Source organism: Panicum hallii, chromosome 9 (assembly GCF_002211085.1).
Source record: "Panicum hallii strain FIL2 chromosome 9, PHallii_v3.1, whole genome shotgun sequence".
Classification (NCBI taxonomy): Eukaryota; Viridiplantae; Streptophyta; class Magnoliopsida; order Poales; family Poaceae; genus Panicum; species Panicum hallii.
This window is the reverse complement of record NC_038050.1, coordinates 2,499,425-2,518,831: the sequence shown is the minus strand read 5'-3', so window position 1 is coordinate 2,518,831 and position 19,407 is coordinate 2,499,425. Positions and strand designations below refer to the sequence as shown.

At 45.5% G+C, this 19,407-nt stretch overlaps 2 protein-coding genes across 2 annotated transcripts; both read right to left on the bottom strand.

Annotated features, from left to right (window-relative positions):
* Nucleotides 1–2,244: 2,244 nt before the first annotated feature.
* LOC112872879 (hydroxyproline O-galactosyltransferase GALT6-like) lies at nucleotides 2,245–5,587 on the bottom strand. Its single transcript, XM_025935915.1, has 7 exons — nucleotides 4,744–5,587; nucleotides 4,302–4,525; nucleotides 3,919–4,206; nucleotides 3,717–3,845; nucleotides 3,445–3,618; nucleotides 2,934–3,041; nucleotides 2,245–2,800 (listed from the first exon to the last, which is right to left on the bottom strand). The coding sequence occupies exons 1-7, from the start codon at nucleotides 5,531–5,533 to the stop codon at nucleotides 2,591–2,593; spliced, it is 1,923 nt and encodes a 640-aa protein (XP_025791700.1). The 5' UTR covers nucleotides 5,534–5,587; the 3' UTR covers nucleotides 2,245–2,590.
* A 1,166-nt stretch (nucleotides 5,588–6,753) lies between these two features.
* LOC112875876 lies at nucleotides 6,754–19,367 on the bottom strand. Its single transcript, XM_025939878.1, has 13 exons — nucleotides 18,563–19,367; nucleotides 17,847–18,181; nucleotides 16,999–17,635; nucleotides 16,687–16,791; nucleotides 15,899–16,094; nucleotides 14,100–15,784; nucleotides 13,772–13,984; nucleotides 11,342–13,606; nucleotides 11,158–11,270; nucleotides 10,633–11,020; nucleotides 10,140–10,457; nucleotides 8,722–8,979; nucleotides 6,754–8,204 (listed from the first exon to the last, which is right to left on the bottom strand). The coding sequence occupies exons 1-13, from the start codon at nucleotides 19,142–19,144 to the stop codon at nucleotides 7,089–7,091; spliced, it is 8,211 nt and encodes a 2,736-aa protein (XP_025795663.1). The 5' UTR covers nucleotides 19,145–19,367; the 3' UTR covers nucleotides 6,754–7,088.
* Nucleotides 19,368–19,407: the final 40 nt, after the last annotated feature.

Below are 19,407 nucleotides of genomic sequence, written 5' to 3'. Positions count from 1 at the left end.
GGCAGAGAACTACTGAAGAAAAAAATGCTGACATAAAGTAACTCCATGATGTTGTCAACTAGAACTCGATGGGCAGTTTTTTTTTTGTTCGCGTTTTTTCACAGCTGAAACGATTATGGTGATCAATAATCTCACCACGAATTACAAGCAGAGACTACGAATTGGTAGAAACCAACTGTAGAATTACAAAGCAGAGGATATGAATTGACAAAGACCAACTGCAAAACAACTAAATCCATGTTAGAATACCACCAATATACAAACACATCGGTAGCCTCAGATTAATGAACGCGATAATAATAACCATGAACATAAACACATAGAGTATCTAAGAAAACCACATAAGCAAACAACACGAGACACGATATTTGTTAACGAGGTTCGGCCAATTTGACCTACGTCCCCGGGGCAATGACTACGGGCGCTCCTCCCCGAAAACAAAGCAGCACCGAGTCATCTTACACCGCAGTATCGCACTGATGGCGCCCTTGTATTTGCCAAGCTACACTTGTGCATCAAAACTTGCGTGCAGCTAAGGGCACATGCATCAGCTAGTTCTAGCCAGTGCTACACATCAGAATCAGAAGGCGAGACCCTCAAAGAAGCCGGCATGAGGCGGTGCCATTGCTGTCGGCGTGCCGTAGCATCCGCTGGATCTGCTGAACAACTCGTCCATGGTGACCTGGGTGTTCCCCAAGCAGCCACCGTACTCGCCGTACCCCGGGCCGCCCAACAAGCCGTCCATGGTGAACGGTGTGTTCTGCTGAAGCTGCTCCTCCTCGGCGGTCACCAGGTTGTTCCGCTGAAGCTGCGTCTCCTCGGCCATCACAAGGTTGTTCTGCTGAAACTGCTCCTCCTCGGCTGTCACCAGTGTGTTCTGCTGAACCTGCTCCTGCTCCTCCTCGGCTGGGAATAGGAACTCGTAATCTATGCCCACTGGCATCATCGTCTGGTCATCAGTAAGCAAGGGCTCCTGCACCTGATGATCCACTTGATAGAATTCTTGATCGACGACGGAGTAGTTACTGGCGCAAGCCGGCGCGTTGCTGATCTTGCTCGGCCGCGCCAGAGGGTGGTCGGCCGTCGCCTTTCTCTTGGAGGCAGAGTAGCACTGGGCCGCCATCTGCTCGGACGAGGCGGCGGGGTTGGTGGAGGACGACGATGGCTTCAACTTCCCCCTGGCGAGAGAGGATGACGAGCGATAAACCTTGCACAGGACGTGGCCATCGCCTCCCTCTTCATCGTATTCAGTCATACACCATCCCATGCGGTTGAACGATCTGCTCGAGCCCTCCTTGCGCCCGTAGGATAGGTTGCAGAGCGTGGCGCCGGCAAGGCCCTTGACGGGCTTCGGGCGTGTCTCCGAGTGCCAGCACGCGTCGCCGCCGGCGATGGCGCGCTGCCTGTGCCCGCTTGGTTTGCCTTGGGCGTTCTTGTACCGCTTGGGGCAGTAGAAGTACCATATGCTGCTGTAGCCGCCGTCTCCGGCGAGGTCGGTTCCCGGCACCGGCTCCAGGTTGGCGACGAGGTCCGCGGGGGCGGCGGAGCAGACGTCGACGCGGTGGACGAAGGCGAAGTCGACGGCGCCGGAGCGCAGGCCGCGCAGGAGCGCGACGGACGACGCGTCGTCGGCCGCGGCCATGTCGACGGAACTGGTTCTCGCGCTCTCGAGTTCCGGCGAGAGAGGCGGAGAGGGGAGGGAAGATGGAGATCGCAGGTGAATGTGCGTGGCGCAAGGCACTTCCGGCCAGTGCTTATAAATAGTTGGATGGAAATCACGTAGTGATCAGAGTCGGTCCGCGTACAAACAACAGTGGCGTGGATCTCAATCTACTGGCTGTTGGGGGTTCGTAGTCGGAGCCTCCGCAAAACTCGCGAGGAGATCTAACGGCCGGGCGGATAAAGAGACAGGTCGGTTCAGGAAAGAGAAGGGGATCCCAGCCGCCGTGCTTGCTGTCAGGAGTTCAGCATTCTGAATATTTAGACTTCTGTTCATGCAAGGTTCAGTTTCGTCAGGAACAAGTGCATATCGGTTTCGTCAGGTTTGGGAAGGCAGAGCAAGTCGGCGTGGACAGGAAAGTGCATAGACCTTCTCGAAGTGCTGAGAACAAATGGGTATCTTGTGGCCGATGAGCATGATGGACACTCCTATACGGTCCAGGAAAACGCCCAGATAACTGTCGGGGAAGAACAAATGGATAATGCATTATTTCCTCGTCAAGATGAAGAGAATGCCAGCACAAGTTTAAACCAAAAATAACCTCATCAGCCGAAAGCTAGTAATTCTCGTAGCCGTCAACACACAAGATGGTATATACAAGAATGGTGGGTATACAACAATTACATAAACAACCATCAAGCTCTTATCCTAGCTAGGTCAAATAAATTTGACATGTACAGAAACAGTTATAGGAAAATGGATCTCCAGTGTTAGCATCAGCAGCTGAATCAACCACTGACCAAAAGAATGAACGAATAAATGGTGACAACTGACGAAGCCCAGAGAGTTATGCCTCAAACTCATCCTTGTGTTGTCTCTCGATGAAGTGCACAATGATCAATCTGCTCTCCAGGGATGCGGTAGCCGTTGTCATCTCACGTTGCAGCACTGAGCGCTTCCAGCTTGCAACTTTCTCCACAAACAAATCATGTGCTGTGGGGATTGGTAGTGCGCGGTGAAGTAACCATCAAAGCAACCAGGCTGGTAGAACCTGACATCATGCAAATACTCTACAGGCTGACGGGTGGCATTGAACTTCTCAACCCACATGCCCATACTGACATCTTCCATCTTGAATAGCTGTGTCAAGAAAAAGAAAACCCGTAGCCATTAGAAATCACTCATTGCAGACTCCATTATTCAAAAAATAACAAAGCACTATTGTTGTACCCAACGACGAGAGATAGAAAGAGGGTATAACTGCTGTACTTACTCTTAATGCCTTGTTATCAAACTCAGATAAAATGTATTGAGCGATATCTGATGAAATCACGTAGCCAGGTCCATTAGCATAAGGAGGATATACTTCCTCTGGCCATTCCTGTTAGGAGCAGAAAAACTAGATCAAATTTATGTAGCATCAACAGGGTATCAACCACTAAACTGAAATGTAAGACGAAATGAATCTAACAATTTAAGGTTTTATGGAACATATAGGGTCACCACAACAAATTATGTAGCGATGCCAGCTATTGTACCAAAGGTGCTGCTTTCAATTCCTTAACATATTCATAGTATTTGAGAAGGGTAAACAGTATAATGATATTAATGAGAGTAAAGAAGGGCTCATCCCTGATGACCTAACAATTAACATGCTGAATTCACGCTAATTCAGCAACCTAGCGTAAGGAAGACCACCTGAAAGGGTTTCCTCTAGCATTTTTAAAGGGGCAGCACACTGCATGTACGAATATTCTTTAACTCTATAGAAAATAGAGTCTCACCTCATATGTGACAGACCATTTCCCAGACCGTAAAGGCCGGTGGTAGTAGTTTATATTTCCTACATACATGCTCTTCCCACTTTGGACCTTCTTTACTTGATCTAAAACAGATTCAATTCGGACAAATGTATCATCGTCGCATTTCATTATGTGCTTTGCAGGAACAACCCTCACCTGAAAAGTTATTGCAATATCATGAGGATTTTTATGCAAATGAAATTAAAGCTAATAAAACAAGAAGATAAATTCATCCAGAGATTTAAATTACGCACCCCATACTCGACGATGGCAATGATTTTCAGAACAACAAGATCATAGTTGTCCATGAATGGCACTATAACGATGTCCCCAAAGTACTCCGCCTCCTTCATCAGCTCTTCATTTACCTCATTTTTTCCATTCTGCGAAGCATTTTTTATTTATTAGATTTCGCATGGAAAAGTGTTACCCTAATCATTCATCTGTCAAACTAACCAGAGCCACAAAGAAGCGAGCAACAACATTAGATGATCTCCTGGTAGAAATCATCCATGACTTTCGAATTGCCATACGCTCAGCAAAATGGTTAGCAGCTGAAAGGATGCCAATAAAAAGCTCCACAGGTTCAGTTGGTAAGGGTGAAGCCTTCCACTGTTCAGACATCTCGAGATAACTCTGTGGAGAGAAACTAGGAGGTGAACTGGGCAAATGAGCAACGAAGATGGACTCAACATCAAGGTCTCCTTTCAAAGACAATTCCGTTGCATCCTCCAGATTGTAACCCTGCCAAGCAAACAATTAACCACCATTAGGCAATTAAATCTTGAGACAGCACTGAAACAATTTTGCAGCCTGTACAAGGTGCCATGACTACTCACAGTGCGGTAAGGGAACGATGTGATATGCTGGCCATCAACACTGACATGGTAGCCTTCCAGACCAGCTGTTATGGTCAGAACAAATTGCTTGCCCTCTGCAAATGGGTATGGCCAATCGATGCTCGGCCTACCAATCAAATGGTTCAACCACGATTTCATCTTTGAGTCTTCTGAGTTGCTGTAATCATCCCGGATCCATTTCTCACACTTCAATTCCCGGTCAACTGAAAGGTCAACACCATAACTTCAGTTTCAAGCCAATTTACAAAGGCAACTTTTCGAGCTACATTCGTGAAGATAAAGAAATCCTAATCTTTTGGTCGATGAATTGGAGAAACAGCTAACAAATTCAGGCATTTTTTTTTCTAATAAGCAAACCTAATTTCCTACCGAACGAAGAGGTAGTTCACAAAACTGAAGAAAGCAAAGCATTCGAGCTCACCGGTATCCTCGTCCGGCCGTGACGCGAACCCCTCGCACCGCTGCGGCTGCGCCCACTGCATCCGGTAGCACGTGTTAAGCTCGATGATGGGGCGGCCGCTGAAGTCCCCGCGGATCCTGGGGTTGAAGTGCAGCACCCTGGGCGGCTCCTCCCCCTGCACCGCCTTGGTGCCCAGGAGCTCGACCATGAACTGCGACACCATCACTGGCGCGCCCCCCTCTCTCCGCGCCGCGATCCTCGGCTCCCCGACGGCCCGCGCCGCCCGCGGCCGCGCCACCACCGTGACGCGCGACCCCACCGCCATCCCGCACGGCAGCTCCACGGCCACCACTCCCGCGCCGCCGCTCGCGAGCCGGTCCCCGGGCGCCGAGACCGTCGCGGGGCAGGAGGAGGCCGAGGCGGCGGCGGATGGGGACGGCGACGGGGAGGCGGAATTTGAATAGGAGAGGAGGTGCGCGAGGTGGGGCCGCGCGGCGGCGAAGGCGGCGGAGGCGGAGGCGTCGAAGGAGGAGGAGGAGGAGTTGGGGCGGTGGAAGCGGACGGACGAGACGGCGAGCGGGGGAAGGCGGGGGAAGGCGCTCTTGTGCGGGCGGAGCGGGGAGGGCGAACGGAGCGCGGAGGCCGCCGCCTCGAGCTCGCGGCGGCGGGCGCGGTGCGTGGCGGCGGCGTGCGCGTGGCGGGGCGACGCGGTGGAGACGGCGAAGGAGGGGAGCTCGAAGAGCAGGAGGAAGAGCAGGTACGCCGCCGCCGCGGCCAGCAGCGCGAGGCGGCACGCGCGCTTCGGCGGCATGGCGCGGCGGGGGTTCGCGAACGCGCGGTGTGAGCAAGCGAGCGAGGACAAGGAACCGAGCCGATCAAGTAGCCGTTTGGGGAGGCGTGCGCGGGCTTTGTCCCCGGCCGGCCTTTATCGTGAGGGACGACTGGGCGTTGACGTGGCGTGTGAGTGTTTAAAGACCGGACCGTGGCGTGGTGTGGGGCAGGCAGGAACGCACGCGGCGGCCGTGATCTTGACCCGACGACGCCACGGCAGCCCAAGCGGGCAACGGCTCTGTCTCATTTTCACCCAATTTTGGCTCGGTCAGCGTGCTGGCGAACCTGAAAGCCGGCACGACATGCAGGCCGGAACGCCGAGCTGACTTTTTTTTCCCTATCTGGAGGCAGCCGAGGAAACTTGTTCAACTGTGATCTTTCAAAAAAAAAACTTGCTCAACTGCGTAGCATGGTTTGCCTGTGACAGCAGCTGCGGTTGGGTTGGGTTGGGTACATACAGGTTTGCTGGCGCACGCGGAGCGGAGATTGGCAGGTTGCCAAGCTAATTAGGACGACGCGGCGAAGGAACAGCAGCGACGAGGAGCGACCCAGTAGTGTGTGACTGTGACCCAACGCACACGCCGTTGTCCACGCGCGCCACCGACGCGAGGCGCTAGACCGCACCGCACGCGGTGCCACCGTACGCCCCGGGCCAAACTGGGTCCTCGCGCCAGGTTGCGGCGCAGCGTGTGGAAGGGGCCGGATGGGTCGCGATGGTTGATGGCTGGTGATTCATGGCTGGTTTGGTTAGGCTTGACGAACGCGGCGGCGGAACTCTCCCGCAGTGGTCCCGCGCCCCCGCGTGACCCGGAGCCGCGCGGCTCGGGGGCGGTGCGGGCGACCGGAGCTGGGAGCCTCGCGTGCCGCCGGCGGCGCTGACGGGCCGCCGGATCGTGAAGGCGCGAGCCCATTACCCTGTAGTTAGAAGAGGGTACTACACCGGAGACTGGTCCGGACGACGCCGACAGGAGGAAAAACAGCGGAAGGACGACCACCGGCCGATCCCGCTAGCATCTCTATACTGATCACGAGCCTGTCACTTGGCTACGGTTCAGTTTGTTCACAATTGACACAGTGGTTGTTCCCTTCTTTTTTCCCTTTTTGAAGAGAGCAGGTTGCCACTGCTAGCGTCTCCATTTCGTAGTTTCATACAGAAAGGTAGCCGGAATCCGGAAGGTTCAATGGCGGGAGCGTTCCGAATTGTGAACCGTTCTAGTATTACTAGCTAACAGTACATAGTAGCATCAGACTACATCAATTCTGTACAATTTCACGTCTAGTTACACCATCCACCTTTAAAATAATGAAAAAAAAACAAGGACAAAACCTGATACATTATGCACCCAAATTTCAGATCGGGTTACAAAGGCAGATGACATGGTCAAGAGCTGTCAATGGAGAAGATTCCTCAGAGTGCAGAAGAGGGGATCCTGATGTAGACCGAGGCCCGACCCAGTCCCCTGTACTGAAGACTCAGAACAGCCATTTCAATCTGCGGAAAAGTCCGCCTCAACAAAACTGGCCAAGACGCAATGCTATCTGGATATCAGGAGACCAAGACGCAATGTTTTCTGCTTATAAAGCTTGTACGGATTTTTTAACATCTCGATACTTGCTTTCTTCGTACTTGACAGAATAACACGAGCAATGCTAAATAGATCACCTTTCTCCAACGCAAACTGCCATTCCCTTGGTGTGATGTCGAACCAATCTTTTCTTGAAGACACTGTTGTCTTAACCTCCACATACTCCGTGAAACCTTCGCTGTGTGTGACAACAATATCATAAGGCAGTCCGGTTTCAGTTTTTTCATTCACCCACCTCACATTGTTGGATCCTAGCTGCTCAGCAAAATATTTGTGGACCACTGCTTCACCAAACCTCCCTGTTTTTAACTGGCTTGCATCTGGAGTCAGCCTATTGCTCTCTTCTACAAGATTGGCCAGGTTCTCATTGAAATTTGTTAGCTCAACACGAACCGTTGGGCTTGAACTTCCAGCCTCCACGACTGAATAAGCAGGTCCATTAGAAGGGTCAACAGACATCACCATCTGAGGCTCATCGAGGATTGTGGCTGTATTATCTGCAAGTAATGTAGTTTCGGTCCTTGCATTCTCTTCTATGATCCAATCCCCGTCAAGATCAACAGAAAGTAAAGCATCTTCGGTGTGTCCACGCAGAGCAGGCATGCTTAAGTCTGGCGAAGGTCCAGCATCTTTCACCAATGCCTCTTGCGTGCATGCTTGATGGCTTATGAGAGGTGTTTTGAAGCCAGGTGCTGTTCTCCAATGACTAAGAGGCCAACTTGAAATCATTACTGGTGCCTTCTGATGATTGGGAACATTGAATTCACACGGAAGTTGGAATTCAACCCCCTGGGGATCAACTTCTTGGTTGGCTGCACCTTGGTTGGTTGCAGACAAGGAAGAGAAGGACCAGATCGCTTCATGCTCAGGTAACTCGGGCACATTCTGATTATTAATGATGAAAGACTCTATTTGCTCAGCAGTCGTACCAGATTCTGCCATGGTTTTTATCATGTGAAGAAAATTTGCAAAATGCAGATCAGGGGATCCATCAAAGAAAATCCTAGAGAGTTCCAAAAACACTGAATGTGGATCAGCATCTTGTGTAGCGTACAGCGTATTTCCCTGCAAACCAGTAACATGCCAAATAAAATAAGACAGAGGAATTAAGCAGAGCAAACCTTCAAATGTTAAGTACATTGCGCATTATGTTAAGTACATCATGCATTAACAACCAAGAGGTATAAAGCTCACGTACAGAAGGCAGACAAGAAGAACAATGACGATAGAGATTAAAATACACCCAGGGTCCTTAAGACTTTTCTCGAATTCTCACCTAGGTTTATGAAACTATCAAAGTGAGCATCTAGGTTCTTAAACTTTTCAAGTGGTTTACTCTAATCACTCTGGGTCCAATTATAGCATTTTAAGAATCTAGATGCTCACTTAGAGAGTTAATGGACCTTATACGAATCCAAAAAAAAAAGTTTAAAGACCCTGGGCACAGTTTACTCAAAATGGTTTAAATCTAAGGGCCAGATTGGAATAGAGGATTTTTTTAAAAAAAATGTATAATTTGATTAGGAAATTAGACTAAACAGATAAAACTTGCAAATGGAAGAATTGAACAATTGATACAAACCTGCAAAAGACAATGGCATTTGAATCTTTTCTTAGAAGAACTCTCAAGTCCCCTCAGCACATACTTGTGGAATAACTTGTCAACAACAACTACTTGCAGATTGCTAAGCTTCATGATCTCGTTTTGCTGGAAGTTGATATAAGTATCTCTATGCATTTTATAGATGTACCGTTGCATATATGGCAAAAGCCAACAGATTAGAGAAGCTTTTTCTCTGTTTTCTGCTGTACCATAAAATATTGCTTCTCGATACACAACCTATGTAAAGGTAGAAAGAGTGATAAGAAACACGCAGAAATTTGGAATTTAGCTATAACAAATTTACTTCAATACGTAATTTCCTACTTATCCTGCTTGGGGTCAATATATTTAGTTCAATTACATAAATGTAGAAGAAATATACACTTATGCAGTTGCATAACTAGTAAAATAAGCACTCTTAGTTTACCAAGAAGCATGATTAAATCATTCTGCTATAACTAAAAACTTTTAATATTGGTCTATTTGCACTGTGCCAGAATCCAGAACTAGAGCTTTCTGCTGCATGTGACGGATTAGTATAACTCATAAATGATCAATGATCTATCTTCATCCAAAGAAAGCACTACAAGGGCTGGTATGATGAACTGATATTGTCAAAATTACACCATAAACTCATATTAAACCACTGCTATAATTCTGCCATAATCATCTCTTTTAACCCAACGAAAAAAGAACCAAGATAAATTTGGTAAAAGATTGTGCATCCCGTTAAAGGAAATGGCTAGAGTACAAAACTTCTTTAACTACAGATTTTCTTTGACAGAAGTTCCCAACTCCACAATTCTCCATTCTCTCAGTCATTATCGTGAATACCCCCTTATAGTTACTAGCACAATGCCCGTGTGTTGCTACGGGTAACATAATTTTTTCCCGGACCTACTGAGACCACCAACTTTGTGCTCTTTCACTCCGTGTAGGGCCTTGCCTTGACCGCGTGAGGCATTGATTGTCCGGGTTCCGATTGGAATTCCTATTGATTTGTTCGGGGTTTCGATTGGAATTCTGATTGATTTGTCCGGGTTCCGATTAGGTTTCCGGTTGATTTATCCGGGTTCCGATTAGAAATCCGATTGACGGACCAAGGAATCATTGCTTGCTTTAGAAAAAGTAGAGATAGAGATAGATGAAGATTGTATGGTACAAAATATGTAAGTGCATGAATACCCACTTGGGCCCTAATGACTTCTTTAATAGAGATTGCCTTGAAGAATGGATTTCACAAAGTTAAAGCACAAATTGAATTTTGTTGGGGTTTCTCTTTTCCATTTTATCTTGCATAACTTTACACTTACCTTGTAAACACTGCTCCTCTTGCATGAGGAGAAAACTAAAAATTGAATACTTGTGAATACCAAAAAAAAAAAGATGTCTATTACCTTGGAAAGTGCTTGGATACCTAAACTTTTCATCAAAGAGGCAACTCTTCCATTCAGCATTTGCCTATCCTCAAAGCAAAGGTCACCAAATTGTATGAAGTTGATATCTCTAGAATTTTTAAACTGTTGCTTCAACTCATCATCATCTACCCAACAAACAAGGCCAAAGGAAGGATGCAGAGAGACCCATTTATCAACTGTGGTGGGCAATATTGTTGTTTCTAATTTCTGAAGAGATTCTTTCAAGTACAATATATCATCAGTCTTGTCACTTTCAGAATGCAGATCATTAGCCCATCTCACAAATACACGAAAGACCTGTATACAACATGAAAAACAAGAAATAATAAGTTAAATGAGATAACCTTACAAGATACAACTGGCAAAACTTTGCTGTCTCTTCAGTTCAGAAGGATTAAAATCATAATAATTAGCTGGAAGCATCTACTGTTAACTAAGCTACAAAATATAGCCATGCACTAAAGCAACTTACATGGTTGGCTGATTGTGAAGGCAATGCAGCAGTTGACAGACGTATAAGCATCTCAACATAATTGGATGTTGTTGGCACCTTTGGTACACCACATGCCTCAGTAAAGAATTCACAAAGGCTTGGATAGTCTGCAGACAGCATCCTTCTAGGGAACATGCTTCTGCTTTTTATCGCGATGAATTCCTCTGTTATTTCAGAACATCCTGTTGGGTCATGCCAATAGAGGTCTTTTGGTGGCAAAAATTTCCCAGGAATAACCTCAGTTGACCGTGGACGTTGTAGTGGTGTAAATACAGAGGGTGATGACAGGAAGTCCTGTTTAATGTCAATTTTCGAGTCCGCCACACCTTCTGACAAGAATGTGTAGAATTTGCACATCTGGCTCATACTGAAGAAAAGGGAGGTTAACCCATATATTAACAAACAAAAGCATAAAAGAACAACTAAGTGGTTGTGCTTCCTAACTTGCAAATCACATAAATGTTTCTATGACTCAAATATAATCAAGATGGAGAAACATATTACCTTGCACTAAAGGGAGCCTGTGATGTCATCCAAGACTTTAGGACCATCAACGCATCACAGTAGGATACCTCTGTTTTGAATCCAAGGTCCTTCCTAAGTGAACTGCTACAAACCTGCTCCGCAAAGGATTAAGGTGAGGTGCCTGGTAAATCCCAGAACAATTTCGCAAGGATAAATTACCAACCTGTGGTACAGCATATGGCGCCACACTGCCAAAAAGAGAGCGGACATTATCACAATTATAGAATAAATCTGTTGCACAATGAAGATCCTCATCCATGCTTGATGCTATCCATTTGAAGCTTTGAATACACTTCAAAAATGACGATTCAACTGTTCTGTTTTCACCACAATGTGTGGCATTTGTGAGGCTCCTAGCTTTAGCACTATAATGATCATCCCATAATCTGTCAAGAACCTCTAGAAGATATACACAATTTTCCCGGCATCTTTTTGAAGAAAATGCTGATAAAATACTAGACAATTCTGGTGACTCCCAGTCATACACGGCACAGGGTTTTGCAGATACATCAGCTAAAGAATGGCCTCCTAGAAAAGAATCAACTTGAGATGATTTTTTCTCAACTTTCACTGTCTGCACAAAATCAGTCACACCCATCTCCTCAAAAAACCGCCTCCATTTTTCCAGTTCAAACCGTGATGATTTTGAACCATGATGCATCAAATAGCAACTATCAAGTTCAATCCAATTAATTTCCACATCCTGAAGCAGCCTGCCAACATCCACAGAATTTCCATAATCTTTACTGAAGTGAATTGGTTCATCAGCTGGGCATTTGTATCCATGGTTTGTAAGGAATATAGGCCTCTTCCGTAGTTCTGACACTATCTCTTCTTTTTCAAAGTTACAGCTGGTGCAAGAAGATTGGAGATGAACCATAATAAAGCTCACATACTCTCTAACCATTTTATCAGCTGTATTAGCATCTAAACCATCACGCAAGGAAATCATGATGTGATTTTTAATAATGTCGTGCCCAGACAACTTTCGCACCCCAATCTTTTGCAGTATGTCTACCAGATCATTTGTTCTGACTTCTTCATTGAGGTATTTATTTTTGCAGGATGCAGATAGAAGATGGGGACTTACAGTTCGAAGATTACTATACAGAACTGGAAAATTCTGAATGCTACCTCTGCATTCAGGAATGGAATTGACAATATCATATGGCAACCATATGGGACCATCTGCAATGGAGCTAAATGAACCGTCTGAAAGTGGGATGCATGGTATTTTCCTTACTGTATTCAACAGATCATCTTCGAGGCTTCTTGTTAAGGAAACATTTCGAGAAGAATGAGAAAGCAACGTCAAATAAAGGGTAACAAACCATGCACATAGCCATTCCAGGCCCAATGACTCAATACAACCATCAATTCGGCAAATAGATGAGATGGTATCTATCAAAATGTTTGGTCCATAGTCATGAATACCTAGGGCCCTTGATAAATTATCAGAAATAACAATATCTTTTGAGAGGTAACCAAGACCAAGATGTTCATGAAGTAAGCCATCGGACAATAGCATTTTTGTTTGTTCATCCCAACCCCTAAGTGTATTGCACGGAAAGACCCATTGCAAAGTAGAGCCATCCAGAAACATGCAGCGGGTCAGACGCAACTTGGAAAGGATCAAGTGAGGGAGGTGGCTGAAGAATCCATGAACTTCTCCCGCTAGAGGAATAAAACTCAAGAAGGCTGTGACAGCTTTTCCAGGGCACCTCTGAAAACAGGGAAGAGCACAAAAGGTTTCTTGGGCACTGACAAACAAAGAGGGGAATTCAGACAACAACCACTGATTCCATGCACTATCCGCATCCACTTCCTCTCTGGAAGAAGGTAAAACAAAATCTCCTTGAAGAATGAATTTAAGGCCGTAATTCCTTAGAGGAAGAAAAGCAAACACAGGTTGCTGCTTCAAGTAAGGTTCATAATCTCCTTCCTCAGTCTCCTGCAAAGTAAATGCCACAGCTATCTCTGTGGTGCACACATCATTCCGCACAATGGTACCTTGTAACCTCTTACTGACCACCAACCAACTCATTGTCTCAATCCCATGAGAGATTCTCACAATGCCATCACCAAGAACCTCCCTTCTCATAATCAGAAGTGTGTCATCAAGCAAATTCTTAAACTTGATACATTTTAGTCGATGAAGGAACAGCAGAAGAGATGGGTGGAGATCAGAAAACATAGACACAATAGAGCACATACCAGTGCCCTCCCTAAATTTTGATCTGAAAGGAAGTAAAATGCAAGTGTTCCCCAATGAACGGGCATCCTTGTCATCTTCAATGGATAACATTATACTAAAAGAAGTGGTACTGTAAGGTGGAACTGCAGTTGGCAACACAAAACCAATCTGGCCATCAGTGATATCAAATTTCACATGGAAACCATTTGAATGGATCTCCGGAGCATCAGTTACCTACAAACATATTGGCAAAATCAAAATGGTATTCATTCCCCCAGATAATTCAAAACGTCACACAAGTTAAAAGGACAAGTACCAACAAAGGATCAGTAATGAGAACAATATCCATGAAACTAGGACAATATAAAAACTTGGTGAAAAAATTATTCTGCAACCTACCCGGAAAACTGATTTAAATCCAATGCCTTTATTTCCAATATAACCCCGGTTTGATCCTTTCTTTGTCGAGTTACCAATATCACAAAGTGCTCTAATGTTCTCAGCAGAAAAGCCCCTCTCGTTGTTAAGAACAACAATACCATTCTCCTGGAGAATGAATGCTAATGTTGGTTCAACATCCTCAGGATATGCATTGTCGTCAGCATTCTGTACCTGATGCATAATAGAATAAGGTCAGCAAATAAATATTCCCTCAAATTTTAATGCAAATGCCCTGGAAGCACACAACAAATTCAAGTGAAAAAGGAAGTGCATAGTTCAAGCTTACCAGCTCAAGAAGTAGATGAGAATCCTGGGAATATAGTTCTTGTGAAAGGCAATGCAATGCTCTGCCAAGTCGAGCATGCTGCTTCTTTAACAAGCTATTCTCAGTGCAACTTAGTGCCTGATCAAGACCAAACTCTTCACGGCGTATAGTCTCAATAACAAGAGACGCTTCCTCATGATTTGTTTCTCCCATCATAGGATAATCTGCAATATTTGCCTCAGTTCCAGAATGATTCAACACCTTATTGTCTTTATTATCTTTACCAACTTGATCATTTGTGCCGGGAAACAATTTTCTTCTCTCATCCATCATATCAACATCACTAGAAATAAGCATGTTAGAACTTTCAAGTGTATCTACCTCAGACGCAGCTGATGTAAGCTTGGCAGAAGAATGCATTTCTGTCTGCACATGAACTTCTTCAGTTAAACACAACCTACGGCAATCTTCAACCCATTCTGCAATTCCAAGTGACAAGCCAATATCATGAAGCATGCAAAGCTGCCAATCTTCAGTGGCTTCATGCAACATGACTGAATAGCAGTTCTTGGTAACAGCCCGAAGTCCTGCCAATAGTATGTCTGCTGCAAGACTACGGAACTCCAAAGGTAAATGACCAAGACAGTTGAGTACAAATTTCGCAATCAAATGAACTGCATCATCAAAGTTTGGCAAGCTGTCAGACCTGATACTTTCTGCAGAAGACACTTGAGTGTTCTCAGAATTAGCGTTCATCAAATCATGGTTGTTGTCTACTATGAGCTTTACTGCACGCTGTGCATAACATTTTAGCAATGACATTGGGGTGTTCGTAGAACCATCATAAACGTATAGCAGTGAAAGCAGTTTCACTGCCACTTGAAATGGTGAACGTTGAATAATGGCTTCCAAGAATTGATCAACTGTGGCTGATGGATCTACTCTAATAAACCTACCATCTGTGGTCACAATGCATGATAGCTCTTGAATAGGGCCAGTAGTCAGCAACCAATGTAGAAAGGAGCCCAGTGTAGGAGCAAATAGCAGATCCCAATGGGACCAAATATGCAGATCAGACAACATAGGAGCCCTCAGTAAACAATTTATTGCCTCTCGTGAGCACACCATTCCACCAAAATAATATTGTTCAGCAACATTGCTCATTAGCCCATCAACATTTTCATGTCTACCTGGCAAAGTTCCAGACCACCGTTTCTCCAACAACGAGATGGAAAATTTTAAACTATTCGTTTGTATGCTTTTTCCATGCCTCTTAATATAGCCAGGAAATCCTTCCCCAGATTTGTCTTGCGCGACATCAAAGCTAATTGTCGGAAATTGCCTTTTAAGAATCATAACTAAACTATCCTCTGAAAAGTCACCATCTTCCATCCAATTACTCTCAGCTTGACCGAGTAAAACTTCAATTTGCTGCTGTAGTACAGAAACTTCCAGAGATGAAGAATCGCAGTTACCCCCCTTCAAGAAACTACTCAAAGCAGTGGGGAACTGATGACAATGTTTCTCCAAAAATTGAAGGAATGTCCCATGCCCAAGAGCACTAAATTGATTCACTGAAAATTGAGTAGTTACCCATGTTTCGCAATCATGAAGTGCCCTCACTTGCAAAGCCACATCACCAGAGGCTCTACTGTTGCATTCAATATATTCTGTAATCCTCCTGATGACATCATCAATAGAAACACCTGCATGAACAAATGGAAATATGAAAAGGGGCCATTTGTTTGTAGCAAGCAGTTCAGCAGTTGAATGCCAACTGCAGTTCAAATGAGAGGGAGGGAAGGAGAGAGGGTACACACTATGTCCAGTCCCATTGTCTTCACTCCTATTATTGGCTCCATTACCAATACAACTAGTATTTTCTTTACTCGGAGGCTCAATTTCCATAACCTCTGTGGTGGTGTTATGAAGAGGGCTTGAAGACATGTCATTCTCACTAGAAAGTTGTATCACATCGTAAATACTATCCAGCAGGCCACATCCCATCGATTTAACCTGCATGTCCATGTTGCAGTAAAGTTTAAAGATCTCAAAATGGTAACACTAAATATGCATAGTCAACGAATCACTCCCTACCTAGAATTACTATAATACTGCCTATTTAGGCATCACGTACGGAAAATGCATAGTCAACGAATCACTCCCTACCTAGAATTACTATAGTATTGCCTATTTAGGCATCATGCATGGAAACGTGTTAACACCTAAAAAGGCGAACATTTTAAGTTTTCCTGAATTGTAAGATCGATCACACAATCGCTAAACATAACCATCACAGACCACACACTAGCTTAAACCGAATCATGATTGAACGACTTTTTCATAGATAAAGGTAGCTCAATGGTGCGGGCATGGGGGCACGAGAGACGAAAATGGGATAATAAAAAATGTGCCTCCAAATCGTGTAAGATGACTCAACCATTATCAGATTCAGGCCTACCACATCATTATCATCTCTAATAGATATCATGGAGGAAATACAGGTAAAAGTTCATTTTGAAAATATGATACCCGTATAGTGGATAGTAAATACAGTACATGTTTGCGATGTTCAAGTCAGATGAATAAAGAAGGGCAATCAACTCACAGCAACATTGAGAAGGCCAATGCCTGGGTACTGTGAACAGAAATTTATTATTTTCTTCTTCTCCGTTGGTGATTGTCCATAGTAATTTGCTATCATTTCCAAAACCTGCATCAGTGACAGGTAGAAAGAAATTAGTTCTAGAAATAGGATACGTCCAGACTGAGCATGTCTGCTGTTAAACAATCAATTTTCAGATAAGTTGAAAAAAGGATGATGTATGCTTGTTTCTTCATTAGAGATACATGTACGAGTTTACTTAACTTTGCAATTATTTAAAGAAAACATTGATTTAATTACGAGTACTAAACATACCTGCTGAACTGGATGCTCACGACATGTTTCCTTCCATGTTGTTATAAAATTCTCCAGCTTACCTATGCTTAGGAAACAATTCAGTGAAGCTTCATGCTTTTGCAACTTTTGCTGCTTCTTAGGCTGCTTGCACGAAGAGCTAGGACTCGCGTTTTCTTCGAACTTCCTTTTTTCTCTTAGAATCCCCTTTTGTTCAATCTGTCTTGCCTTTCTCCTCTCTACAGCTGGCCTTTTCCTTTTCTTAATTTCAGATTTCAAACCAAGCCTTTCCATTTCTTCGGTTTTTGAAGGATATGGACAGCTATTTACACGCTTATCACCATCCTTTTTATCAAGAACAGAACATCCATTCTTACCCTCATTGTCATCATTTTTATCATCCTCACAGCTAGTATCGCCATCAGTTTCATCATCAGTTGAATCAAAATGGATATGTTTATTGATCCCAGGTAACTGCTTTATACGATTAGTTAGAGAATTGAACCTCTCGTCCAACGCCTTCTTGTGAGTATGGAAATTTGTATTTTTCGACAAATACTTCTCTTGACTACTATGGCCAGACCCACTCTTAGTTCCTAGAAGCTTAACAGTAGACACTTCAGTTTGCCTGGCCTGCCGGAGTAAGGAAATATGCAACCTACAAAACCTCCCTAAATTAGTGAAAGTAGAATGTTCTGGTGATAAATGAAACGACAGAGGCCAAAAGAAGGCATTTCTATTTCAGGGTACACAAAACACACTAAAACTAATATGGGAACCACATGCGGAAGATAATAAGTACATCAAACACTCTGATTTCTAAACAGGTACTGTTAGAGTACGTTAGCAGCTCCATAACAGGTACATACCCCAAGCTCTGTACCCGCACGCCAAGTTTTTCCTTTCCAGAGACTGATTTTTGCTCGGAAAGATGATCCAAGAAATCTTCCACTGTGATTTTCTTCTTAGATTTGTCCACAAATTTCTGCAGGACACTGATAACCTCCTCGCTACTAAGCTTAGGCACCTTAGACAAATCAGATGGCACTGAAAAATAATGTGCAACAAGTGGGTGCTGAAGGAAAGGCCCCAGTCCCAGCTCTTCAAACTGCCCAACCCCCTCATTCTTGCATATCTCAACCTCTAGATCAGAAATCGTTACAATTTTTCTTGCAGCGACGTAGCAATGGATGAATGCATTCACCTGACAAATAACAAATACAAGTAATGCCCATCATGCCCAAATAATAATGACTTGTGAATTGAGACTAATACGAGCTCAGCAAGCTTTGCAATTGCATGCGGAAAAAAGCCCTCACACTTCCAGTGAAAAAGAGCAAACATCAAACTACTCTTGTCTAAATTGTTCAGTATAGTTGATCAGATGAAAGTAGCTGACTACTCCCTAATTTTAAACTATTGAGTCACTTAACAGTTCTAGTCTGTACATGCTATTTTAGCTCTTATCCAAGATAATGCTATCTTTGGTCATGTACCACACAGCTTAATTTTTGCACCAAGAGTTGTAATGGCTTAAAATATGACACAAGGTATTCGATTGCGACTACAGGTATTGAGCACTGACCTTGCCCTCTATGAGGAAGAGGTCCCGTAGGAGAGGCACGTCCTGGAGCTGGATGCCGAGGGAGCCCCACGAATCGACCTTGAGCGCCACCAGCACCGCCTGCGCCACTTTCCAACCCGTGACACCCTCCCCGTTCTTCACGAGCTCCTCCCGAGCATTCCTCGCCGCCACTTGTGCCCGATCGAGAGCAGCCTGCTGGCGCGGCTGCTGCTGTGGCTGGGGGGGCGCTGGCGCAGGTAAGGCGGATGCGGCGGCTTTAGTCGGGCGGTGCTGGATGTTGGAGGTAGGGGTTTGGTGGTAGGCATGGGAGGGGAAGTGATGCGCCTGCTGCAGCTGCTGTTGCTGGTAGGAAGCTAGGGCAGCGGGGTTCTGGAGGAGGAGGTCACCGACCAAGGTGTTGAAGGGGTTCGCCGCGAACAGGGGGTTAGAGGCGAAGGCGTAGGGGTTAATCCCGTGCAGCGGCGCCGCGCCGGGGGCGGGGAAGGACGTCGAGGCGGCACCATACCACTGCGCCGCGGCGGCGGCGCGAGGGTCGTATCCTTGGCCAGGGCGAGGCCACTGGTGGTGATCACGGCGGCTCATCTAGGCGGTGGCCGGTGGGGCTTGGGGTGGAAGCGACGCTCAGAAGGAAGAGAAGCAGGCGCGCGACGGCGGGTCGGCGCGGCGGCTGCTGTGGCCGGTTTGGGGGCGCTCTGCTCTTATATGGCCACAACTCTTCTCGCGGCGGTATCCACTTTCCGTCATGGGCTGAAGTCGAAATTTTCGACTCTGCAGGCTTCTTTGGATTGGGCCTGTAGCGTTGGCCTTACCTGCAGCGTTGGGCCTTTTTAAGCCCATGACGCACA

Coding starts and splice junctions, on each gene's coding strand:
- LOC112875876 (XM_025939878.1), bottom strand. CDS start 19,144: ATGAGCCGCCGTGATCACCACCAGTGGCCTCGCCCTGGCCAAGGATAC. Junction 15,785..15,898: donor AGACAATGGGACTGGACATA/GTGTGTACCCTC, acceptor TTGTTCATGCAG/GTGTTTCTATTGATGATGTC. Junction 8,205..8,721: donor AATGCCATTGTCTTTTGCAG/GTTTGTATCAAT, acceptor ACTGGTTTGCAG/GGAAATACGCTGTACGCTAC.
- LOC112872879 (XM_025935915.1), bottom strand. CDS start 5,533: ATGCCGCCGAAGCGCGCGTGCCGCCTCGCGCTGCTGGCCGCGGCGGCG. Junction 4,526..4,743: donor ACGGCCGGACGAGGATACCG/GTGAGCTCGAAT, acceptor TTGACCTTTCAG/TTGACCGGGAATTGAAGTGT. Junction 3,042..3,444: donor AATGGTCTGTCACATATGAG/GTGAGACTCTAT, acceptor TGCTCCTAACAG/GAATGGCCAGAGGAAGTATA.